Below are 27560 nucleotides of genomic sequence, written 5' to 3' on the forward strand. Positions count from 1 at the left end.
GAGAAGAAGAGGGGGAAGGGGAAGGAGAAGAAGAAGGAGAAGGAGAAGAAGAAGAAAGAAGGAAGAAGAAATGGGACAAAAACAAACGAAAACCCAGGTAGCAAGATGGTCTATTTAAAGCTAACCATAGTGATAATTATTTAAATGAATATGGGCTAAACACTTCAGTCTAAAGACAGAGATTGTCAGGCTGGATAAGACCAATATAAAGATACAAATAGTTTAAAAGTAAAGGTATGGAAAAAGATATATCTTTTGGCTACATTAGTATAAGACAAAGGAGCCTTCAGAACAGGAGTATTACCAAGGATTAAGAGGGCTATAGTATAATGATAAAGGGGTCAATTTGATAAGAAGACATAATAATTCTAATTGTCTATACACCTAATAGAGTTTCAAAGTACATGAAGCAAAAAATGACAGAACTGCAATTATAATTGGAGAATTAAACACTACTTTCTTAGCAGTTGATAGAACAAGTAGACAGAAAATCAGCGAGGATATAAAATACTTCAAAAATGCTGTCAACCAACTTGACTTTGAGTGTTATAGAACATTTCAACTCAACAACTGCAGAAAAACATACTTTTCAATTGCACTTGAAACATTCACAAAGATGATCACATGCTATACCATGAAACAGATCTCGATAAATTTAAAAGAATTGAAATCACACTGTGTACGCTCTTTGACTACAGCAGAATTAAGTTAGAAATCAATAACAGCAAGATAGTTGGAAAATCCCCAGATATTTAGAAACACTTCTAAATAACCCATGAGGAAAAAAAAATCACAAGAGAAATTAGGAAATATTTGAAACTGATAACTAAAACACAATGTAATAAAATTAGAGAAATGCCACTAAAGAAGTGCTTAGAAATTTATAGCTTTGAGTGCTTATATAAGAAAATAAGATCAGTCTAAAATAAACAAATGGGACCTAATTAAACTTAAAGCTTTTGCACAGCAAAGGAAACCATAAACAAGACAAAAAGACAACCCTCAGAATGTGAGAAAATATCTGCAAACGAAGCAACGGACAAAGAATTAATCTCCAAACAGTTCATGCAGCTCAATATCAAAAACACAACAACCCAGGGCTTCCGTGGTGGCACAGTGGTTGAGAATCTGACTGCCAATGAAGGGGACACGGGTTCAAGCCCTGGTCCAGGAAGATCCCACATGCCACGGAGCAACTAGGCCGTGAGCCACAATTACTGAGCCTGCACATCTGGAGCCTGTTCTCCGCAACAAGAGAGGCCGCGATAGTGAGAGGCCCGCGCACCGCGATGAAGAGTGGCCCCCGCTTGCCACAACTAGAGAAAGCCCTCGCACAGAAACGAAGACCCAACACAACCAAAAATAAATAAATAAATAATTTTTAAAAAACAAAAAAACAAAAACAACAACCCAATCAAAAAGTGGGCGGAAGGGACTTCCCTGGTGGCACAGTGGTTAAGAATCCACCTGCCAGTGAGAGGACAGGGGTTCAATCCCTGGTCCGAGAAGATCCCACATGCCTCGGAGCAACTAAGCCAGTGTGCAACAGCTACTGAGCCTGTGCTCTAGAGCCCGCGAGCCACAGCTACTGAGCCCATGTGCCATAACTACTGAAGCCCGCGCACCTAGAGCCCATGCTCTGCAACAAGAGAAGCCACTGCAATGAGAAGCCCACGCACCGTGTGGAAGAGTAGCCCCCGTCGCCCCAACGAGAGAAAGCCTGCACGCAGCAACGAAGACCCAACACAGCCAAAAATAAATAAATAAATAAATAAATGGGCGGAAGACCTAAATAGACATTTCTCCAAAGAAGACATACACATGGCCAAGAGGCATATGAAAAGATGCTCAACATCACTAATTATTAGAGATTTGCAAATCAAAACTACAATGAGGTATCACCTCACACCGGTCAGAATGGCCATCATCAAAAGATCTACAAACAGGGTTTCCCTGGTGGCACAGTGGTTAAGAATCCACCTGCCAATGCAGGGGACACAGGTTTGAGCCCTGGTCTAGGAAGATCCCACATGCTGCAGAGCAACTAAGCCCATGTGCCCCAGCTACTGAGCCTGCACTCTAGAGCCCATGAGCCACAACTACTGAGTGCACACACCACGACTACTGAAGCCCACGCGCCTAGAGCCTGTGCTCCGCAACAAGAGAAGCCACCGCAATGAGAAGCCTGCGCACCACAACGAAGAGTAGCCCCCCCTCGCCACAACTAGAGAAAGCTGGCACGCAGCAGTGAAGACCCAATGCAGCCAAATAAATAAATAAATAAAAATAAAATAAATTAAAAATAATCTACAAACAATAAATGCTGGAGAGGGAGTGAAGAAAACGGAACCCGCTTACACTGTTGGTGGGAATGTAAATTGATACAGCCACTATGGAGAACAGTATGGAGGTTCCTTAAAAAACTAAAACTAGAACTACCATATGACCCAGCAATCCCACTACTGGGCATATACCCTGAGAAAACCATAATTCAAAAAAGACACATGTACCCCATTGTTCATTGCAGCACTATTTACAATAGACAGGTCATGGAAACACCTAAATGCCCATCAGCAGAGGAATGTATAAAGAAGATGTGGTACATATATACAATGGAATATTACTCACCCATAAAAAGGAACGAAATTGGGTCATTTATAGATGGACCTAGAGTCTTTCATACAGAGTGAAGTATGTCAGAAAGAGAAAAACAAATATCGTATATTAATACATATATGTGGAACCTAGAAAAATAGTACAGATGAACCTATTTCCAGGGCAGCAATAGAGACGCAGATGTAGAGAATGGACATGTAGACACAGTCAGGGAGGGGAGGGTGCAATGAACTTGGAGATTAGATTTGACATAAATACACTACCATGTGTAAAATAGATAGCTAGTGGGAACCTGTGGTATAGCACAGGGAGCTCAGCTCGGTGCTCTGTGATGACCTAGATGGGTGGAGTGGGTGGGGGTGGGAGGTCCAAGAGGGAGGGGATATATGTATACATAAAGCTGATTCACTTCCTTGTACAGCAGAAACTAACGCAACATTGTAAAGCAATTATACTCCAATTAAAAAAAAAATTAAAAAAACAAGAGCAGTCTAAAATCAGTGATCCATCTTATAAAGCTAGAAAAAGAAAAGCAAAACCAAATAAATGCAAAGTAAATAAAAAGGAAGAAATGATAAAGAAATCGGCAAAAATCAATGAAATAAAAAACAAAATACAATTGTGAAAATCAAAACAAAAGCTGGCTCTTTGAAAAGATTAATATAATTGATAAACCTATAGGTAGAGTGATCAAAGAAAAAAGAGAAGAAACAAATTACTGATATCAGGAAAGAAAGAGCACTACAGAGCCCACAGACATTAAAAAGACAATGGGGGGGGACTTTCCTGGCAGTCCAGTGGTTAAGATTCCACCCTTCCAGGACTTCCCTGGTGGTCCAATGGTAAAGAATCCGCCTTCCAATGCAGGGGATGCGGGTTCAATTCCTGGTATTCGGGGAGCTGGGATCCCACATGCCGCGGGGCAAGTAAGCCCGCGCCACAACTACTGAGCTTGTGTGCCTCAACGAGAGAGCCCATGTGCTGCAAACTACAGAGCCCACGCGCTCTGGAGTCCATGCACCACAACTAGGGAGAGAAAACCTGCACGCCACAATTAGAAGACCCTGCGCCACAACTAGAGAGAAGCCCGCATGCGGGAAAGATCCCACGTGCCTCAACTAAGACTGGACGCAGCCAACAAAAAAAGGAAGGAAAGGAGGGAGGGAGAAAGGAAGGAAGGAAGGCAGGGAGGGAGGGAGGAAGGAAGGAAGGAAGGAAGGAAGGAAGGAAGGAAGGAAGGAAGGAAGGAAGGAAGGAAGGAAGGAAGAAAATAAATAAGAAGACTCCGCCCTTCCACTGCAGGAGGTATGGATTCAATCCCTGGTCGGAGAACTAATATCTCTCATGCTGTGTGGCATGGCCCAAAAATATTTTTTAAAAAAAAGTTTTTTTAATAAAATAAAAAATAAAAAGACAATGAGGGAACATTATGAACAACTTTATGCCAATAAATTTGCCACTTAGATTGAGTGGACAAATTCTCTGAAAGACACAAATTACCAAGTCTGACTTGAAAGGAAATAGAAAACCTAGATACTCTCATATATATAAAGAAATTAATGTCATTAAAAACCTTTCCACAAACAAAGCTCCAGGCCAAGATGGCTTTACTGCTGAATCCTAGCAAACATTTAAGGAAGGAATAATTCCAGACCCACACAAAGTCTTCCAGAAAATAGAAGCGAGAACATTTTCCAACTCATTTTATGTGACCATCATTATTCTGATATAAAAGCCAGACGAAACTATCTCAAGAAAAAAAAAAGAAAACCTGTAGGCTAATATCTTCCATGAACCAGATACAAAAATCTTTAAGTTAATTTTAGCAAATTAGTTCAGCAATATATTAAAAAGGTAATATATTAAGATCAAGTGGAGTGTAATCCAGGGATGTAAGATTGGTTTAATATTCAAAATTCCATCAAGGCAATTAACCATATTAAGAAACTAAAAAAAGAAAAACTATATGGCCATCTGACAAAATTCAACACACATTCATGATTTTTTTTAAAAACCTCTCATCAAACTAGAAATAAAATTTTTTTCAAAATGATAAGGAGCATCTATGGAAAGCCTACAGTTATACTTAATGGTGAAAAAATTAATGATTTCTTCCTTATATCAGGGACAAGGCAAGGATGTCCACCCTCACCCCTTTTATTTAACATTGTAGTGGAGGTACTAGGCAGTGAAATAGGCATGAAAAGAAAAAGAAATCCTCTTTATTCAAGATTACATGATCTTCTATGTAGAAAATCCTAAGGAATATAAAAATTGAATTCACTAGAACATATACATGAATTTAGTAAGGCTTCAGGACGTAAGGTCAATACATACAGATCAATTGTATGTCTATATACTAGCAATGAGCAATTGGAAAATGAAAATTTTAAATGCCTAAATCACATACATGAAATACAGATAAATTAAACAAAGTATATACAATACCCATAGATTGAAAACTACCGAACATTACTGAGAGAAATAAAAAACCTAATTCATTGAAGAGACCAGTCCTCATTTCTCTCAGAGACCATACTCATGAATCAAAAGACTCACTATGTTTAGTCAGTTCCCAAATTGATCTATAAATTCAGCACAATTCCGATCCAAATCCTAGTAAGCTTAATTATAGAAATTGACAAGACTAATTTTAAAACGTTCATGAATTTCAAAGGATGCAGAGTAGCCAAAATAATTTTGAAAAAGAACAAAGTTGGAAAATTTACACTAGCTGATTTAAGGATTTAATATATATCTACAGAAATCAAAACAGCATGGTATTGGCGTGAGAATAGACAAATAGATCAGTGGAACCAAATAGTAAGAAATGTAACCACATGTACATGGTCAGTTGATTTTCAACAGAGGTTCCTAGGATAATCTTTTCAACACATGGTGCTGGAAAAACTGGCTACCGACTTTGGGGTGGGGGGGGGCGAGTTGTACTCCAAGCTTTACCTCACACCAAACATAAAAATAAGCTTGAAATTGCCTTTAGACCTAAATGTTTAAGGTAAAATCACAAACTTCCAGAAGAGAACCTTAAAGGAATATTTGATAAAATGGACTTCACCAAATTTAAAATTCTGTTCTCTGAAAGACACTATTGAGGAAATGAAAAGACAGCTATAGACTGGGATAAAATATTTGCAATAGATTTAATGACAAAAGTTGTGTGTCCAGAGTGTATAGAGGACTCCTACAACTTAAGGAAACAATCTAATCAAAATGCCATGGATTTTTTTTTTTTAACTTTCAGGAAAGAAGATATATGTATGTCCAGTAAGCACATGCAGATATGTTCAATGTCAATAGTCATAGAGAAATGCAAATTAAAACCACTATGAGATAAAAATTACACCCACTAGAGTAGCTAAAATTAAAAAGCCTGACAATACCAAGTGTTGGTAAAGATGTAGAGCAACCAGAATTCTCATACATTGCTGATAGAAATGGAACAACCACTTTGGAAAACAGTTTGGTGGTTTCTTTCTTTTTTTTTTTTTTGGCCACACCGCACAGCTTGCAGGATTTTAGTTCCCCGACGAGGGATTGAACCCGTCGAGGGATTGAACCCGTGCCCTGGGCAGTGAAAGCACGGAGTCCTAACCATTGGACCGCCAGGGAATTCCCAGTTTGGTGGTTTCTTAAAAAGTTAAACATATACTTACGATATGACCCATCAACCAACAATTCCACTCCGAGATATTTACCTAGGAGAAATAAAATGGAATGAGAGAAATCTGAACATATGTATACCCAAAGACTTATATTTAATGTTCTTAACAGCCTCATTCGTAACAGCTCGAAACTGGAAACAACCCAGATGTCCATAACTTGTGGATAAACACACGGTAGTATAGCCACACAGTAGAATTACTACTCATCAATGAAAGAGAATGAACTACTGATGTATACAATAACGTTGAGGAATTTTAAAAATATTATGCTAAGTGAAAGAAGGTAGTCACAGAAGAGAACACACTACATGATTTAATTATATGAAAATCTAAAACACAGAAAACTAATCTACAACAGTAGAAAGCAGATTGGTAGTTTTCTGGGACCATGAGTAGAGGGGACTGATTGCAAAGTGGCACAAGAGAACTTTTGGTTTCATGAAAATGTTCTTCTCTTCATTGTGGTGGTAGTTACTTGGGTATATACACTATCAAAACTCATTAAACGGTACACTGTTTTTAAAGATTTTTTTGACGTGGACCGTTTTAAAAGTCTTTATTGAATGTGTTACATTATTGCTTCTGTTCTATATTTTGGTTTTTTGGCCGTGAGGCATGTGGGACCTTGCTCCCCGACCAGGGATCCAACCTGCATCCCCTGCATTGGAAGGCGAAGTCTTAACCACTGGACCGCCAGGGAAGTCCCTGAACTGTACACTTTAAATTGATGCATTTTCCTGGATGTAAATTATGCTTCATCGAAATTGACCAAAAAATCCAAAAAGTGTTCGTAATAGTCAAAAACTAAAAACAATACAAATGTACATCAACAATAAAATGATTAAATAAATTTTCATATATATATTCATACAGTAGAATATTGTGTAGCAATGAAACAAGAATTACAGTCAAATGAAACATGAATAACATTCACAGATAAAATGTTGAGCAAAGAAAGACACAAAAGGTCATATATAACTCCGATTATATGAAATTCAATAACAGATAAACTAATCTATAGTGATAAATATCAGAATAATAACTACCTTTGGGGGAATTATTGACTAACAGAAACCATGAAGGAGCCTTCTAGTGATGATAAAAATGTTCTATATCTTTATCTGAGTAGTGTTTACACAGTAGATAGGTAAACATTTATTGTGCTAAACACTTAAGATGTATACCCTTTATTGCATACTTATTATTCCTCAATGAAAAAAATTTTAAATGATCACTTATGGTTGCTTGAGATGAAGTTCCTTGGGCTTTAAGAGACCAAGTGGCTGCTGCATTTTATCATAATTGTAATAGTGCTGACTACAAGGGCTGTCGGTGGTTGAGCTTCATCTCACTGCATTGGAGAGGTTATAGAAAGTAAAAGACAAGCTCAGGGCTTTAAATGCTCAGCTCAAGTTGCAGTCACAAAACCAGAAAATGTCCATGATGACTCTAAAGGAATCTCTATTTCTTGTAGCTTCAGAGCAGATATAGATTAAAAAAAAATCAGCCCCCAAGTTTAATGGGACAGAATGAAAACATAAGCCAAATTCATAAGTCTCTCGTGTGGAAGTCAGCACATTGCTTGGAAAATAGAGGGATCCTGAGACTTGGAATGGTTACATTTGGATGGAAGCTGAGACTTGTGCCACGAACCTCCCTAAAGACTCCCTTGGCAGCAAAAGCAATCCCTTCTCTCCTTTTTTTGAGGATATAAGCTTTTCTTTCCTTACAGAACCTATAACTTCACTTGGGGCAATTAGCTATTTTCCTTAAGGCCCACCTGTGTATCATCCATTGCCTTTAGACCCAAAAGTCAGATCTCAGCATGCCTCACGAGGACTAGTCAAATCTGTAGAGAAAGGTGATTGTTAGTATTCCAGGAGAATAGCAAGTTTTTGCTAATTCATAGCAGCAGAAACTTGGGGAACATGTGTGGGAATTGATTATAAAAAAATTTTTTTTGGCCACGTCACGTGGCATGTGGGATCTTGGTTCCCAACCAGGGATCAAACCCGTGCCCCCCTGCAGTGGAAGGTAAAGTCCTAACCACTGGACCGCCAGAGAATTCCTGATTATAAAACTTTTAGACTTAGGAGGATGGATATAACTTTGGATTAGCCCAGATTTATCAATATCATTATACTTAGAAGATTTGCTAAGCAGTAATATTTTTAGTATCTTGGAAATGGTTTTAACAGTTTTCTTGGTAGATTAACTATAACCTTGACTCAAATACAGCCTACATTCAATGAGATTGAGATGCCAGAGCCTTCATGGCATGCTATAAAGGAATAAATCCAAAGGCTTGTAAAATTGACGAAGTTGATTTCTTATAGGTAACCTACCCATATTCACCTTCATCCTATTCCCCAAGAGTGCCCAGATGACAATCCCTGAGAAATCCATTAATGACGGGAGCACTAACATCCCTAAAAAGCTCTTTGGTAGCTGTCCTCTGTAGGTTGGGAATGATGGTAGGAGTTAGTGGCATTGAAGTGAGCTTTCTGATTTCAAGGAACTGATGGGATTCCTAGAAGACAAGTGGCATTTAACTGCCAGAGATAGAGTCTACTGGTCAAAGTTAATATCATAGATAAATGGTATTTTGACCTAATGTCCAAGGTTAAAGGCCATATTATAATAGGCCTTATTTGTCTAGGACTCATACTGTGGGTTTTTACCTAGTTCCTGAACGTATGATTGGAATTACCACAATGAACAGCAGAAATTAAAGTGGCCATATGAATGTTTTGACTCATAGATTTTCTGTAGTGATCATGATTTTCTTAGGAATTACATAGGTAGGATATCTACTAAATTATTACTAGAACTATTTACAGAAAAGCTCTAACTATGGGGCCAGAAACATGAGCTGAGACACCACAATGGAGAGTTTTGTCTTCTTATCCAGTTCCCAGACAAGCAGTTGATACACCCAGAAGGCTTTGGTTGAAGTGGAGGCTGGCTCTCTTGAGGAAGAATTCTACATGACTGCTACAAGCATATACTGTAGATTTTACTTCAAGCCTTCCTCAAAGGACATGTAGCCCTTTACTAGGGTGAATATGCATTGGAAAAAGGGAAATATCCCACCAGACTTGCAGAGATTACCAGACTCCAAGTTAACACTAATCCCTGGTATCCCAAAGTGCCCCAGTGGACCATTGGTTAAAGTTAGGGCTTATGGATGTCAGGTGATAAATGCTGTTTTGGTCCAAGGTTATATCATAGACCCAGTTAATCTGCGGGACCTAGCTATATTTATTTCTGGTTCTTGAATGTACAACTGGAATAGACATGTAGAGCAACTAGCAGAATTCTTACAAATTAGGGGCTGAAGGCTATCATGGTGAACTTTCTCTGCCTGCCAAAATGGTAAAAAACAAACGGATAACAAAAACAAATTAAAAAAGAAACACAATTCCACAGAGATTAGATATGAAAATATATTAGTGATATGAAGGATTCAGAAAATAACATTCTTATTACATTCTTATCTAGTTCTTCTGTTTTGCCTATGCAGAAGGTAGGTAGATCTTGAAGAATATTTGTAGATTACACTAACACCATTTGCAGCTGCTATTCAAGATGTGGAACCTTTTTTTTTTAACATCTTTATTGGAGTATAATTGCTTTACAATGGTGTGTTAGTTTCTGCTTTATAACAAAGTGAATCAGTTATACATATACATATGTTCCCATATCTCTTCCCTCTTGCATCTCCCTCCCTCCCGCCCTCCCTATCCCACACCTCTAGGTGGTCGGTCACAAAGCACAGAGCTGATCTCCCTGTGCTATGTGGTTGCTTCCCACTAGCTATCTATTTTATATTTGGTAGTGTATATATGTCCATGCCACTCTCTCTCTTTGTCACATCTTACCCTTCCCCCTCCCCATATCCTCAAGTCCATCCTCTAGTAGGTCTGTGTCTTTATTCCCATCTTGCCACTAGGTTCTTCATGACCTTTTTTTTTTTTCCCTTAGATTCCATGTATATGTGTGCTAACACATATGTATGGAATCCAAGATGTGGAACATTTATTGGACCAAATTGACACAGATCCATCATTCACGACAACTGATCTGGCAACTACTATTTTCTCTAGAGCAGTTTGCAAGGACCAACAAAAGAAGCTTGATTTCACCTATTAGGAACAGCAGTATCCTTTCACTGCCTTGGCATAGGGCTAAGGCAGCTCTTTTTCTTTCTATCATAATTTAGTATGCAGAGACATTGATTGTGTTGACATAACATAGAACATCATACAGGTTCACCACCTTGATGATTTCCACTGTGGTGATTGGACTGGATGAGCTGGAAGAAGCATTAGATGCCTTGGTAAGCTCCATGTGTGTCAGAGGGTGGAAGATAAAAACTATAAAATTCAGTGTTTTCTATGTTGGTAAAATTTTTAGCTTCCAGTAGTTGGAAGCATGACAGGATATCTGTTTCAAGTATGAGGCAAATTGCCATATCCTGTGCCACCTACCACTAAGAAAGAAGCATAATGCTTATTGGACCTTTTTACATTTTAGGAACAACCTTTACCACATTTGTATCAATCTGTGCTGCTCTTTTGTGTTAACTGAGCCATCAGCTGGCAAAGGGGGTCCCAGAGCAAGAAAAGGTCTTGTAGGCTTTCTAGGCTGCATTACAAAGCCTCTTCTTTATCTTGTGCCTTATCACCTAGAAGATCCTACAGTATTTGAAATGAACAGGGCAAATTAGAAAGCTATCGCAAGTTGCAATAGTAGAATCACAATGTAGATCCCTCAAGTTTTGGAGCAAAACCATGCCTTCTACTAAAGTTAACTATTCTCCTTTGAGAAACAGCTCATGTGTATGTTTATACTGTGATAATTCATAAAACCATGCACTTATTATTTGTGTACTTTTCTGTATGTTATTTTTCAAAGCTTTAGTTTTTAAAAATTGTATGGAAAAATGAAGGTCCAAATATAGCAAAAACAGTTCTAAAAAGAAGAACAAGTTGGGGAGAATTTTCCTGATTTACAAAAATAAAGTTATATTAACAGAATATTGAACCTGGCATCAGACCCATGAGAATGTGGGAATTTGGTGTATAACATGGATGTAAACTAGTGGGAAGGGACTAATGAATAAATGATATTGGGATGATTGGCTTCCATATTGGAAAAAAATAAAATTAGATTTCAGTCTCCTTAATGAGGAAAAATAAGTTCCATCTGATCAGAGACCTAGATGTGGAAAACAAAATTTTTAAAGTTTTAGAAGCAGATATAGAGCATGCCTTTTTTTTTTTTTTAGAATTATTCTTTTTTTTTTTTATAACATTGGCAATGTTTTTATTTATTTATTTATTTATTTATTTATTTATTTATTTATTTATGGCTGTGTTGGGTCTTCGTTTTTGTGCGAGGGCTTTCTCTACTTGCGGCAAGTGGGGGCCACTCTTCATCGCGGTGCGCGGGCCTCTCACCATCGCGGCCTCTCTTGTTGGGGAGCACAGGCTCCAGACATGCAGGCTCAGTAATTGTGGCTCACGGGCCTAGTTGCTCCGCGGCACGTGGGATCTTCCCAGACCAGAGCTCGAACCCGTGTCCCCTGCATTGGCAGGCAGATTCTCAACCACTGCGCCACCAGGGAAGCCCTAGAGCATGCCTTTTGACCTCAGTATAGGTAATACTTCCTAAAGAATACAGCAAGTAAGCGCAAACCATAGAGGAAATGATTGATGCATTTGACTACTTCAAAATTTAGAACATTGATATGGCTAAACTCACCAAAAGTTAAGTTAATAAGAGATTAACTGATAACTGATAAGAGATAAACTGAGAAAGACTATTTGCTATATAGATAACAGAATAATCATTATCAAAAATTTATAAGTTAATAAGAAACAGACTACTCATGCCAACTGAAAAAATGGGAAAGGACAAGAAAAAGCCATTCACTGGGGGGCTTCCCTGGCGGTCCAGTGGTTAAGACTTCCCCTTCCAATGCAGGAGGTGCGGGTTCAATCACTGGTCCGGGAGCTAAGATCCCACATGCCTCGTGGCCAAAAAAACAAAACATAAAACAGAAGCAAGACTGTAACAAAATCAATAAAGACTTTAAAAATGGTCCACATCAAAAAAATCTTAAAATAAAAAAAGCCATTCATTGATCAGGAAACCCAAGTACATAATAAACATATGAAAATATAATATATTTAATCTCACTAATAATCAGGGAAATGCAAATTAAAATAATTAGATACCATTTTTTATCCATCAGATTATAAACTCTAACAATATCAAATATTGGCATGGATATGGAGAAATTATATCCTCATTCAGTGCTGGTGAGAATGTAAATTGGTATAGGTGTTTTGTAGAGCTATTTGGCAATAACTACTAAAGTTGAAAATGTACATTATACACAATCTGTTAATTACACTTCTGTTTATTTACCCTAAGGAAATGTTTACATATGTATACAAAGAGATGTATATAAGCATATCCACTGCAACATTATTTTGGTATCAAAATACTGGAAATAATCTAAATGCTCATCCATAGAGGGGTGTTTTTAAAAATTAAGATGTTTTCATATTATAGAATACCATACATCAATTAAAGAAATAAAATATATTTCCTTAAATACATGAATCAGATCTCAATGTTGAGTAAATAAAAGCAAGGGAACGTGTTATTATATCAGTATTTAAAGTACATACATAAAATGTTAACAAACATAATTTCTGAGTGTTGGGAACACAAGTGTTAGTTTTATCATTTTCTATATTTTTCTCTAATTGAAATTTTTCCTAAAATAAAAACAATGCAAAAAAAGAACAAGTAGGGAGCAATTAATTGTTCCGAATGTCATACTCAGGTCAGATTAGATAAGAACTGAACATCATGTATTGGTTTTAGCAATTAAGTAACAACAAATATTTATGCAGCTACTAAGTGTCACAGAAAGGAGAAGTAGAGTATAAGCTTAAAGGCAAGATATAACTTTCCTGATTTTGACTCTGCAGCTTTTACTTACGTGATTACGGTGCTGGTGGTAATGATAAAATCTTCAGTATTCCATCTACATAAAAATTTCAAATCTCCTGTAACAACTAATTGCCAACTTTCTGCTTAGGTAGGGTTTTTGGATCGGCAGAGGACATTGGCTTTACTGGAAACATTCTATGACCAAAGTTCAAAAGTGCTCAGAGGTTTACTCCGAAACCCAAGACAATGTAAGTGCCGCCCAGAGGGAGCATGCTCAAGCTGGAGTGATGCAGTACACCGAAATGATAATACAAGGTCATTCTATCCCCATGGAATCCCTTCATATAACATCTCCCTTAGATCATGATAGCTCTGTCGAGTTGTTCATTCCACACAAAATTCAGTCTTCATCACAACTAGATGTATTTTTCACTATGGTGTAATACTAAAAGTTGTTAAGTCAGAACTCAGCTAGAATTCAATTTTAAATTCATTCAAATGAAGGGGTGCTTTAGTGACAATCTGAATGTTTTGGAAATTAAGTTGGTAGTGGTAATTCCAGTTTTAATGTCCAACTTAGAATTCTAAAGTTTCTAAGAAAAATGTTTCCTTCTCCCAAGCATTTTTTATTGAAATATAGTTGATGTACAATATTATGTTAGTTTCAAATGTAGTACCTAATGATTTGACATTTTCATGTATTAGGAAATAATCACCGTGATGAGTCTAGTAACAATCTATCCCCCTACAAACTTATCACAATATGATTGACTGTATTCCTTATGCTGTATATTACATCCCTGTGACTTATTTATTATATAACTGGAGGTTTGTACCTTTTAATTCGCTTCACCTGTTTCACCCACACCTCAAACCCTTCTGGCAACCACCCATTTGTTCTCTGGGTCATATGGCAGTTCTACTTTTAATTTTTTGAGGACTCTCCATACTGTTTTCCATAGTGGCTGCATCAATTTACAATACCACCAACAGTGCACAAGGGTTCCCTTTTCTCCATATCTTTGCCAGCACTTATTATTTGTTGTCTTTTTGATGATAGCCATTCTGACAGGTGTGAGGTGGTATCTCATTGTGGTTTTGATTTGCATTTCCCTGATGATTAGTGTGATGTTGAGCATCTTTCATGTATCTGTAGGCCATCTGTACATCTTCTCTGGGAAAAAAGTCTATTGGGGTCCTCTGTCCATTTTTTAATCAGGTTGTTTTTTTGATGTTGGTTTGTATGTCTTCTTCATTTTGGATATTAACCCTTTAGCAGATATATCATTTATAAATATCTTCCCCCATTCATTAGGCTGTCTTTTTGTTTTGTTGATAGTTTCCTTTGCTGTGCCAAAGCTTTTTAGTTTGATGCTGTTCCATTTGTTTATTTTTGCTTTCGTTTCCCTTGCCTAAGGAGACATATCCAAAAATACATCACTAAGGCAGATGTCAAAGAGCCTACTGCCAATGTTTTCTTCTAGGAGTTTAATGGATTCAGGTCTTACATTTAAGTCTTTAATCCATTTTGACTTTATTTTTGTACATGGTGTGAGAAAGTAATTCAGCTTGATTCTTTTGCATGTAGCTGTCCAGTTTTCCCAACACCATTTATTGAAGAGACTGTCTTTCCCCGTTGTATACTCTTGCCTTCTTTGTTGTAGATTAATTGACGATATAAGTGTGGGTTCATTTCTGGTCTCTCCATTCTGTTCCATTGATCTACATGCCAGTTTTGTGCCAGTACCATACTGTTTTGATTACCATAGCTTTTGTTTGTTTGTTTGTTTGTTTTTTGTACATGGTGTGAGAAAGTAATTCAGCTTGATTCTTTTGCATGTAGCTGTCCAGTTTTCCCAACACCATTTATTGAAGAGACTGTCTTTCCCCATTGTATACTCTTGCCTTCTTTGTTGTAGATTAATTGACGATATAAGTGTGGGTTCATTTCTGGTCTCTCCATTCTGTTCCATTGATCTACATGCCAGTTTTGTGCCAGTACCATACTGTTTTGATTACCATAGCTTTTGTTTGTTTGTTTGTTTGTTTGGGTTTTTTCTTTTCTTGGCCACACTGCATGACTTGTGGATCTTAGTTCCCTGCCCAGGGATTGAACCCGTGCCCTTGGCAGTGAAAGTGCAAAGTCCTAACCACTAAGCCTCAGGGAATTCCCTATAATATATTTTGAAATCAGGGTGTGCGATAGCTCCAGCTTCTTCTTTCTCAAGATTGTTTTGGCTATTCAGGGTCTTTTGTGTTTCTATAAAAATTTCAGAATTATTTGTCCTAGTTCTGTGAAAAATGCCATTGGTGTTTTGATAGAGATTGCACTGAATCTGTAGATTGCCTTGGGTAATATAGTCATTTTAACAATATTGATTCTTTTAGTCCATGAGCACAGTGTATCTTTCCATTTGTGTCATCTTCAATTTCTTTCATCAATGTCTTATAGTTTCCAGGTACCAGTCTTTAAGGGCCCTGCTGCCCTTCAAAGCCAGATGTTCTGGGACAGGACCTCCAGTCTAGGATCCTGATGTGGGAGTTAGACCCCTTGCTCCTTGCAGAGAACCTCTGCAATTGTAATTATCCTCTTGTTTGTGGGTCACCTACCCAGGGGTGTGGGTCTTGATTATACCACATCTCTGCCCCTCCTGCCTGTCTCATAGTGGTTCCTTCTTTATGTCTTTAGTTGCGGAAAATCTTTTCTGCTTTCATGGATAGTTGCTCTGTAAATAGTTGTAATTTTGGTGTGCCCAAAGAAGGAGGTGACCTCGTGGTCTTCCTAATCTGGCCTCTTGGCCACACCTCTCTCTCTCAAGCACTTTTACTTGTACACCTCTACTGTACTTATACAGTAAAATATCTTTTTTATATTACTCCCAAAACAAAAGGATTATGGGTTATATTTTTATTTTTTAAAGAGAAGGTCTTTGAATGGATGAGTTTTCCAAAGAAAGTGGATTTTTTACTTGTGTGAAAATTTATTACTTGGATACTTAAATATCTATGGATAGTGTACATAGAGTATCCTGAAAATTGTGGGAATCGCAGTTTTAGAACTTAAATACTAACTCTTTTGGGAGGAAGGGGTACAGTCTTGTGGCATGAGTCCCATTTTCTGTAGTCCTGGATATCAAGGTTGTTTTGTTGTTGTTGTTTTTTAACAGTGGGATTCTCATGAGTGCTATCCAATCTTTCCCTAGAATTCTGAACCAGGTGTCCACATAAGTTGTGGAGAAAAAGAACTGAGGAATGAGGAAGAAAGAGAGGGAAGAGGGAAGGGAGAGAAAATGAATATTGGAAAAATATAGCTCAGTGAAAGATTGTCACAGAGCTTTGCTTTTATTTTGGTATTGCAGATACTGAAAAGGTATATGAGGTGAAAGACATTTGTCGCTTTCCTCAGCCCTATGCTATGCTTATTGTGGGAGGACCAAGAGTAGAGGATAAATTCTATTTGCCTTGCAAGTCTAAGCAACTCTCCTAGTAGCAAAAGAAGAATCATGTTCATTTCCAAAACCATACCTTTTAGGAAGGGATTATTTCTAATTTACAGTAGTGAGCATCTTTTATGTTCCTTTAGATACCTTTTTGTTTTTTATTGAGTTGCTGGGAAAGGTAACTGATATTTATTTAAAGCAATAGGTCTATGTTACAGTCACTGTGCTGATTGCTTTTTTTAAATTTTTATTTTATAATAGAGTATAGTTGATTTACAATGTTGTGTTAGTTTCAGGTGTACAGCAAAGTGATTCAGTTATACATATACATACATCCATTCTTTTTCGGATTCTTTTCCCATATAGATTTTTTTTTTAATTGGAGTATAATTGCTTTACAATGTTGTATTAGCTTCTGCTGCGCAATGAAGGGAATCAGCTATATGTATACATATATCCCCTCCCTCCTGGTCCTCCCTCACACACCTCCCATCCCACCCATCTAGGTCATCACAGCCCACTGCTCTTTTATATTAATTTACTAGCTCTGATTCTACACTATAAGATCAATTGTTTAGGTAAATGTTTTGTTTTCTGTGTTAGGGCCGTTTGTTGAATTTGGAGAGATAGACTTGCCTGAGTTCTGGGGAGACATGGATAATCAGAAGCACATTTATGAAGACTTTGACAAAGTACTCTTAGAGATGAATACATTACTTTCTGAAAAACATGCTAGCAAGAGCCAAAGTAAATTATTAGCAAATCCAGAAGATCAACATAAACATGATAAACATAGAAAATCAACACTACCACAAAGCCCACCAGAACAGCAGAGAGGGACAACTGCAAACCAAGAACCAAACAGAATTTCAATCAACGAACAAGAACAAAACAAAGAGTCAACTGGAGAACAAGAACCGAACAAAGAATCAGTAGCAAAACGAGGAACCTACACAGGGTCAACTCCAGAACAAGGATCAAGTAGAGAATTAATAATAGAACAAAGACCACATAATGAGTCAATAACAGAACAAGGAGTACCACCAGGAATCCACACTGAACCAGCTGCAGAGCAAGGACTTTACAGAGAATCAGTAACGGCACAAGGACAACATGAAGAGTCAACAACAGGACAAGGATCACACAGAGGGTCACCTGAGGAACAGGGACCACATAGAGAGTCAGTATTAGAACAGGGGCCACACAGAGGGTCAATTGCAGAACAGGAATCACACAGAGAGTCACTCTTAGATCAAGGACACCCCAGAGGGTCAACTGCAGAACAGGAAGCACACAGAGAATCCCTATTAGATCAAGGACGACCCAGAGGGTCAGTTGCAGAACAAGGAGCACGCAGAGAGTCAGTAGTAGAACAAGGACCACACAGAGGGTCAACTGCAGAACGACAACCACCCACAGAGACAATTCCAGAAAAACAAGAGGATATAGACTCAACTTCACAATCAAGAAAAGGTGGTATCTTAAGAGAAAGTGAAAAATCTAGGGAGGCTATTTCCTTTGAGTACACTGAAATCCCTCCACAGGAAGAAAGGACTCAGGGGCAAATCTATGACGAGCAACTATTCATGAGTCCTGAACTGCAAGAGAAAATATCGGTATCAAGCAGAAAAGGTCATCTTTCAGGTAGTAATATAGTTCTTCTACATCAGCTCCTTGTTTTGTAGAGTGTTTTTTAAAGTCCTTTCAGGAAATATTCATTTCAGTTAGGATCTCTTCCTGACATATAAGGTCATGCAATCTTCAGATCTATTTTGCTACTCAACATGAGTCTAGACCTTGAGTAATCAATTACATGCAAACCAGAAAGTCTCTATTATCAATTTACCTAGAATTCCTTTTACACTAGAAGCCCATTTGTAAGGAAGAAATCTGGTAATATTACATGTAGAAATTTTCATTGGACCTCTGAAAAGGCAGTAGAAACCCTTTTATTTTAAATGTGGTGTCTGATATCAGAATAAAAGAAATAAATTTCTTTTATTTCAAACTTTAAAAGTATCTCACTTTTTTCAGTTGTATATAAGAGTTTCTGGAGGTCATATTTAAGACTGAAAGCACCCCGCATTTCAAATATTTATTCTGAAGAAGACTTTTCCTTTGAATTGCCTATGCCAATTTACGCTCTTTTTGTTGAAGAATTCTAATCTTTTAGAGAACCAATCTCAAAGCCACTTAAGACCTCAGTTAAGCATAATTTTTTAATTCTATAGTTCTACAGTCCCAAAGAAAATTCTTATTTAAAACTCCTAAGAGATGGGTAACCTATGTTCTAGATTCTACACTAACATTAACTAATTTTAAATCTTTCATTTTTTTCAGCATTATATTTATTTCTCCATGAAACAAGGCTACTAATTTCTGGCTCTCCCTGCATAGTAGGGATACAGCTTAAAAAGTTAGTGAAGTTACTATTCAGTCAGATGTATTATTAGTGAGGACTTAATTTTGACTATCTGCAACAGTGATCCAAAATAACAGTGTCTAAAAAAACAAACAAAAGCAAAACAAAATAACAATGTCTAAACAAGACAGGAGTTTCTTTGTTTCTCATGTAAAAGTCAAAATTTATATGACCGCTCAGCCCCATGAAATCAGCAGAGGCTCAGGCTCTTTCTGTCTTCTGTCTCCTCCAACCACATGGCCCAGGATAGCTCACCACCATGTCCACATTCTGACCACCAGGTGAGGAGAAAGGATAGGTATTACATCATTTCCCGTCACAGTTCATTGGTCGGAATTTAGGCATATAGTGACACCTAGCTGCCAGAGAGGCTAGGAAATATAGCCCTTAATTTGCATGGCCAAATTTGGGTACAACAAATAGCCTTTGTCACAGAGCTGCTCCCAACAACTAAAGTTATTAAGTGATACCATTATGATATAGCATATATAGGAAAGACCTGAAAGAAAGTTTTTGTGTTCTATATGCAAGGCGTTTCTCTCATTTATTAACTTTAGAATATATAATAGAATATATAATGTCCAATTCATAGGCATTTTCTTTTGTACCTTTTAGAAACTGAAAAAAAGGAAGTTCAGAAAGACAAATCCTGTGAACCCAAGTCCCAAAAAATAGAAGGAAAATCATGGTCAGGTAACTCCTCATTTAATCCTCCTTTCATTCATACTCTAGAGCAAAACCATTATGAAAGTGAAGTTACGTTGGCTATATAATGGAACGTGTATTTTATAGGTGAACTTTTGACTTGTAACTGGAACACGAAGTATGCCAAATGTGAAGAGGAGGAACAGGCAAACTTAATCTATGGTAACTCCAGGTTCACAGGTACATGTTAACAACAAAACCAGGAAGAACAGATGGCACTCTAATTGCTGAACTTAATTTACTGTCGTACACGATGATAAGGACTGGACTTAGCCAAGGCACAATGGCAGAGTGATACTTGCATTATTGTGTCCCTGAGCTGATGGATCTAAACATATTCAAGATGACTGTTTTGGGTGGTAGTGTACATGCAGTGCTATTGATGAATGCTCTTTAAAACATATGCATTAATACAGTTGTCCCTCAGTATCTGCAGGGGATTGTTCCACGGAAACCACCCCTCAAAGTTCCCCCCATGAATACCAATATTCAGGGATGCTAAAGTCCCTTATGTAAAATGGAATAGTATTTGCATATAACCAGTGCACATCTTCCCATATACCTTAAATCATCTCTAGATTACGTTTAATACCTAATACAATGTAAACGCTATGTAAATAGTTGTAAATACAATGCGAATGCTATGTAAATGGTTGCCAGCATGTTGCAAATTCAAGTTTTGCTTTTTTGGAACTTTCTGGAAATTTTTTTTCTGAATATTTTTGATCCACAGTTGAATCCACAGATGCAGAACCTGCGGCTACAGAGAGCCAACCGTATACAATTTTTTTTTCTTTTTACTGTTAAATGGCCCTGAAACCACTTTGAAGCTATCATCAAGGTATACAAAGGGAATCAGATGTTAGATATTAGAAAAATAGAAATCATTCCAGCTATTCCTCTCCCTGGTAGTTCCACATCCAAATATGTGAGGTAGGTGAGGATCTGTCTTGTTTTTGAAGACTTAACAAAGGAAGATCTACTCAACAGAGACAATAAAGAGTAGATATTAGCTCTCAGTAAACCATGTTTTTAACAACAATTATTCCAACAAGTACTATTTTATCATTTTATCTTTCATCAACAAGTAGTAGAACTTATAAGATCAAGATATTTTCTACCTATCTGTAATATTTTTCTCATTTAAGCATGGATCAAATGACAAATTTCTATCCTCCAAATATTTGGTGAAATTGCATGGCATTGAGTAAGCTCTTGTTGCCTGCTAATTCATGTTCCTCTTCTCCTGGTCTTACTTCTTTATCTCAGTTTTGCTTTACCATTTTAACAGTTGTGTGGGTGATCCTTTTTAAGTCACATCAAATCTCATATGGAAAGCATAAGGGCATGAACGATTGAATTAGTTAATAAATCAAACATAAATCACAGGGCTTTTTTATGAAATATGCTTCATGTTATAACACTGAGCTTCAAAATAAATATATTAGTCAAGACTCTTGGAGGGAGAGGTGGTAGTGGTGGTATTTACAGACTTATTTAACTAGTGAGTCCAGACTGCAGCTGGCTTCAGGCACAACTGAATCCAAGGGCTCAATAAGAGCAGCAGGACCGTGTCTCTTTGCCTCTCAGCCCTGTTCTTCTCTGTGTAACTTTCAGTTTCAGTTTTCTCTGTATTGTGGCAGAGATGTCCATGAGAGCATCTCTAAGCCTACATCCTACTAGTTCAGGAATCAGAGTACAAGAAGAGTGATTCTGCCCCAATAGTTGCCCCAAGAGTTCTGGGGCTAATTCTCATTGGCCTATAGTGGATTCCATTGCTGTCATATGTGAATCACTGGCCGGACCTATATCACATGGCCATCCTTGAAGCAAGGGTGGAGGAAGCTCAGAACTACCTGATACATCTAAACTGACAATGGGGGAGAGATGTTTTCCTAAATCAAAAAAGGAGGGTGCTGAACTCATGAAGGGAGCATGAATTCCTGACAGGAGAAAAAGGAGCAGATGTCCATTACAATAAGTACTTGTATATTTTCCAGAACTTTGATAAAATTGTTCACTTCACTGTTTGATGTATGTTTCTTCCTTGATAGACCTACACTCGATTATCAGAAATATTCAGTCTTACAAGGAAATAAAAGGTAGGAGTGCCTTCAATGGAGTTTCCTTCAATCTGCTCCAGTTTGTGCAACTCCTGGAGACATTTGTTGGTGAAGATGCCCCCTTGAGTGTCAGCGAAGCCCTCACCTCCTTTTTTAAGAAGGGCTTTGTTGAAACAAAAGAAGAGAAAATGAGTGGCTTAGAAGAGGTGAGTAATATTATTTATCAATAAAACAAGTGAGGTCACTATTATAAATAAATCTATCAATCTCAGTTGCTCCTAGTCTAGCTCTTCTTAAGTAACTTACAACCAAACCTATCACTTTAGTTCAACGAGCATGGCCATTAAATACTTCATTTTAATGTCAAATATTCTAAGATCACACTCCAGAGAACTCATTCCCCTAATAAGAACATGATTGCTGATGGCAGGTGATGGTTTATTTTACAGCTGTGTTTTTGCTCCTCTGAAGCTGGAAGAGCGGATTCCGAGGAGCAGAAATGTGTATATGCAAAGATGTGTGTGTGTGTACGTGTGTGTGTGTGTGTGCGTGTGTGTGTGTGCACTGTCTGCTGTGTGAGTGCATTTGCAAATGCACATACATAGGGGTACAATTGTGGCTTGAATATATATTTTTATTCATGTGCACCAAGGTAGTACATATTTCTTAAGAAATTACTACTTACCTAGGTGATAAATGCAAACACATTAGCTGATATAAACAACTTAGGTACTCTTATATGAAATACATAAATCAGGTTCACCAGGCATATTCAGTAAACTTATCAGTCTTATGAGTCTTCTCAACCTAATCTAGAGTTGATATTCCTTTTGCCTCCTCAACTGCTATTCCCCCCATTTAATCAAATGGTATATGTTCACTTTCTTTTAGCAACGAAATTAAATTACTATCTAGTTGACATAATCTAGTAAAAAAGTCTAAATGGTAAATAAAATTAATATCAAGTTAGGTCAATGTTAAATATAAAAAAGAATTTTTGAACACAGTCATTTTTTTGTTGTTTGAACACTGCCATCCAACCCCCTTTACTACAAAACATATTCCATCAAGAAGCCAGGCAGAGCACCCCATGTTTTATCACATTCTTGAACAACTAGTAAGGGAGTGGAAAGGAATGAATCAGAGATTCTCAAGGAGTGAGTCCCCTTCCTAAATTAATGTGTTTTAGTTCAATGCAGAGAATGCCTGCTTTTTGGCTTAGAGGTGAAACAAAGAAATGATATTTAGAGAATTAAAATTAAATGCTTCATTTAAAAAAATTTTTTTAATTAAAAAATATTTTTAAATAATAAAAAATTAAATGCTTCATTTTACCATTCATATTTATGCTTAGTCCCAAAGTAAAGCTGTTTCTATAAAAAATGCTGCACTTTGGGGGGAATAAGCATAAGACGCCAGCTAGCACAATACAGTGTATCTTCTGTGCTTTGTTATCCTGTTTGTATCCTAGGCTAGACAAAATGCTTCCCAAGTCCGACGGGGACTTCTCCTAAATGCCCTCTTTCAGAAGTGGGACTGTGATGGCTCAGGCTTCCTGGATCTGAATGAAGTTGATGAACTCTTGTACACATACAAGGAGGGAATGGAAAAGGAATCTATGAAGAAAGGTAAAAATGTAATTTTCTTAAGTTGTGGTAACAACTTGGCTTCAAGTTTCCCGGTATTATGGCATATATACAGTTAAAACACTGGTTGGTCTAAAACCATGAGATACCACTTCACACTTACTAGCGTGGCTATAATTTTTTTTGAGCTTTATTGAGATATAATTGACATGTAACATTGTGTAAGTTTAAGATGTACGATGTATTGATTTGATGCACATATATTATGAAATGATTACCACAGTAGCTTAGTTAATACTTCCATCACCTCACACAATACCATTTCTTTTTTTGTGATAAGAACATTTAAGATCTACTCCCTTAGAAACTTTCAAGTATACAATGCAGTATTAACTATAATCACCATGCTGTACGTTAGAATCCCAGAACTTTTCTTATAATGAAAGTTTGTACGCTTTGACCACCATCTCCCCATTTCCCCCACCCCCAGCCCCTGGCAACTACCATTCTACACTCTGTTTCTGTGAGTTTGGCTTTTTTAGATTCCACATATAAGTGAGATCATACAGTATGTGTCTTTGTCTGACTTATTTCTCTTAGCATAAAGCCCTCAAGGTCCATCCATGTTGTTGCAAATGACAGGATTTCCTTCTTTCTCATGGCTCAGTAATGTTCCATGGTATATGTGTCATTCACATATATACATACATATATATATAATTCGTATGTCATATATATATACACACACACACACACACCATGATTCTTTATCCATTAATTCGTTGACAAACACTTAGGTTGTTTCCATGTCTTGGCTATTGTGAATAATTCTGCAATGAACATGAGATGCAGATATCTCTTCGAGACAGTGATTTTATTTCCTTCAGATATATATCCAGAAGTAGAATTCCTGGATCATTTGGTAGTTCTATTTTTAATTTCTTGAGGAACCTCCACATTGTTTTCCACAGTAACTATACCAATTTACATTCCCACCAACAGTCCACAAGGGTTCCCTTTTCTTCACATCCTTACCAACACTTGTTATCTCTTGTCTTTTTGATGACAGTCATTCTAACAAGTGTGATGTGATATCTCATTGTGGTTTTGATTTGCATTTCCCTGATGATTAATGATGTTTGAGCATCTTTTCATGCACCTTTGGTCATTTGCATGTCTTCTTTGGAAAAGTATCTATTCAGTTCCTCTGCCCATTTTTCAATCAGATTTTTTGTTTCTATTGAGTTGTATGAGTTCCTTATGTATTTTGGATATTAACCCCTTATCAGATATATGATTTGCAAATATTTTCTCCCATACTGTAGGTGTTCATTTTGTTGCTACTTTTGCTGTGCAGAAGGTTTTTAGTTTGATGTAGCCCTGCTAATTTATTTTTGCTTTTGTTGCTCATGTAGTATGACTATAATTTTTAAAATGGAAAAAAACAGTGTTTGCAAGGATATGGGGAAATTGGAACCCTTGTGCATTGCTGGTGGGAATATAGAAAATGTCAGAGCAATCAGGAGTTGAACTGTTGTAGAGTGCTTTGTCCAAGACCTTAACTGTACATAGTTAGATTCCTTCTGTGTGCCTGGCTACCCATGCTCTTGGGGTTAAAAGAATCCAAACCACTCCACAGTTCTGCCTATTTTCCCTTCTTGTTTTATCTTTCTGCTTCTACAAGGTCTGACTCACCTCTCAAGTCTGAATGGCTTGCAAGTTTCCCCTGAGGTTACTTAACTTCTTATTCTCCTTAATGACTTTTTCTTCTCCTATATTATATTTTTCTCTTCTGATCAATTCTTCTCAATCAAAAGCTACTAAAAATCTTATTCTAATGTAATAAGTTCTCTCCTTCATTTGCTTAGATCCCAGTATAAATGATTTTGCTCTTCACTGGGTTTAAGGATTTATCTGATTACTTTGGCATAACAGATTTCAAATTCTTAAAGTATGTAGTACATGAGGGAAAGAGCAATCAGAGTTAGTTAAGGTCTTCAACCCTTTCAGAAATGAACGTAACCAATACGTTGCTCTTCAAAGGTACCTAAGTTTATCAACTGTCATGTGTTCTTCATTAACTATGTCTTCTGCAAACTGTACATTATACTACACTACTTGTCTTAGACTGCCTCGGAAGACAATTTACTTAATGAAGTTTCAAAAGGCATAATGAGGTGGTTTCCACTTACAAGATGGGAAAACTTCATAACAGAGAACTATGTTCCACAGAGGAAAAGATACTACACAATGGTCAGGAGAGCTGGGTTCCAATACTGGATCTTTCACTAAATGGTCACATGACCATGGGCAAGTTACTGAACCTCTATAGAGTCAGGTGTCCACATGGGTAAAATGAAGGAGTTGGACACGATGGATTCTAGAATTTAAGGGGCCTAAGGATGATGTTATAAGGTTTCACCTGGCTGAGTGGTAGAATTAAAACAAAACAATAACAGATGACATAAGAGTCATCTTGAGTTCAGTATAGGAAGTCACTGTAAGATGTTCCATTGGGCTTGAGGTGCCTTTGATATGCCTGGTTTTCCATGGGAAGCAGTTGTCAGAGGCTTCAATTTGCTGTAAGAGAGGAGAATGAAAATTTCCCCCACAGATGAATGAACTTTTGATTAGTTCTTGGTTTTGTATTTATGTCTTTTAGCTAAACTACACATCCAATTTCCAAAGCCACACCCTGGTCACGAAGTGAGGTTGTCTTCCAAACAGTTTCAGAAATACATAGAATTGGTTGTATCTGAACTGAGGGGCAATGAAGATCAAGTTCTGGAAAGCGTTGTGGAGTTTCTGATGAATACTTTAGAAAGGAGCCATGTTGAGAGTCTGAGAAATTGTGCCAGACAAAAGTGGCTGCACCAAATCCAACGTGCTGCAGAGACAAGTGGAGTATCCTTGGAGCCAGTGTACGCGGAGACCTTTAAGGCCCTCACCCAGGTGTGTTTTCTAAAATGATATATAAGAGAAAAAATTTCCTTACAGTAGGTGATGTGCAATGGTTACAAAGGAGGAACACACTAAATTCTCTTGAGAAATTGCTGCTATAGATGTTTTATTCATTCCAATACTTTACAATGACCCAAAGCCTAGTAAAGATGCAACTGGAATGATTGCAAGTTGGCAAGCAGAGAGGAAAGGTATAAGAAATAAAATTATGTCTTGGGATTCCTAATTTCATTGTGCCAAAAGTCAGATAAAAAAAAAAAAAAAGTCAGATAAGCCTAGAACAGACAATAAAGTGACATTAAAAAATAACCGCTAAAAGGAGATTTAAAAAAAAAAAATAACCATGAGGAATGTTCATTGCAGCACTATTTACAATAGCCAGGACATGGAAGCAACCTAAGTGTCCATCGACAGATGAATGGATAAAGAAGATGTGGCACATATATGCAATGGAATATTACTCAGCCATAAAAAGTAATGAAATTGAGTTACTTGTAGTGAGGTGGATGGACCTAGAGTCTGTCATACAAAGTGAAGTAAGTCAGAAAGAGAAAAACAAATACCGTATGCTAACACATATATATAGAATCTAAAAAAAAAAAAAATGCTTCTGATGAACCTAGGGGCAGGACAGGAATAAACACGCAGACGTAGAGAATGGACTTGAGGACACGGGGAGGGGGAAGGGTAAGCTGGGACAAAGTAAGAGAGTAGCATTGACATATATACACTACCAAATGTAAAATAGATAGCTAGTGGGAAGCAGCTGCATAGCACAGGGAGATCAACTCGATGCTTTGTGACCACCTAGAGGGGTGGGATAGGGAGGGTGGGAGGGAGACGCAAGAGGGAGGGGATATGGGGATATATGTATACATATAGCTGATTCACTTTGCTATACAGCAGAAACTAACACAGCATTGTAAAGCAATTACACTCCAAGAAAGATGTTAAAAAAAAAAAAATAACCGTGAGGAGATGTACACGCAGTTCAAGCTACATTTCCCTTGCATGATGTTTCGGGAGTCATTTTTTTTTTTTTTAAGGAATTCCTTTATTGTTTTTATTATTTATTTATTTATTTATTTGTTTGTTTTTAGCTGTGTTGGGTCTTC

At 37.3% G+C, this 27560-nt stretch overlaps 1 protein-coding gene across 3 annotated transcripts in view; it reads left to right on the forward strand.

The window, feature by feature from the left end:
* EFCAB5 (EF-hand calcium binding domain 5) overlaps positions 1 to 27560 on the forward strand; it is a 136950-nt gene that overhangs the window by 82506 nt on the left and 26884 nt on the right. For all 3 annotated transcript variants that reach the window (XM_082443393.1, XM_082443394.1, XM_082443395.1), the window contains exons 10-16: positions 13417 to 13516; positions 17312 to 18352; positions 19746 to 19823; positions 19923 to 20015; positions 21890 to 22104; positions 23370 to 23526; positions 26147 to 26436. In XM_082443393.1, coding sequence (XP_082299519.1) covers positions 13417 to 13516; positions 17312 to 18352; positions 19746 to 19823; positions 19923 to 20015; positions 21890 to 22104; positions 23370 to 23526; positions 26147 to 26436 — 1974 coding nt within the window. The remainder of the gene's footprint in view (positions 1 to 13416; positions 13517 to 17311; positions 18353 to 19745; positions 19824 to 19922; positions 20016 to 21889; positions 22105 to 23369; positions 23527 to 26146; positions 26437 to 27560) is intronic.

This window comes from Balaenoptera physalus (assembly GCF_965194825.1).
Source record: "Balaenoptera physalus genome assembly, chromosome: 20".
In the NCBI taxonomy this organism is placed as follows: domain Eukaryota; kingdom Metazoa; phylum Chordata; class Mammalia; order Artiodactyla; family Balaenopteridae; genus Balaenoptera; species Balaenoptera physalus.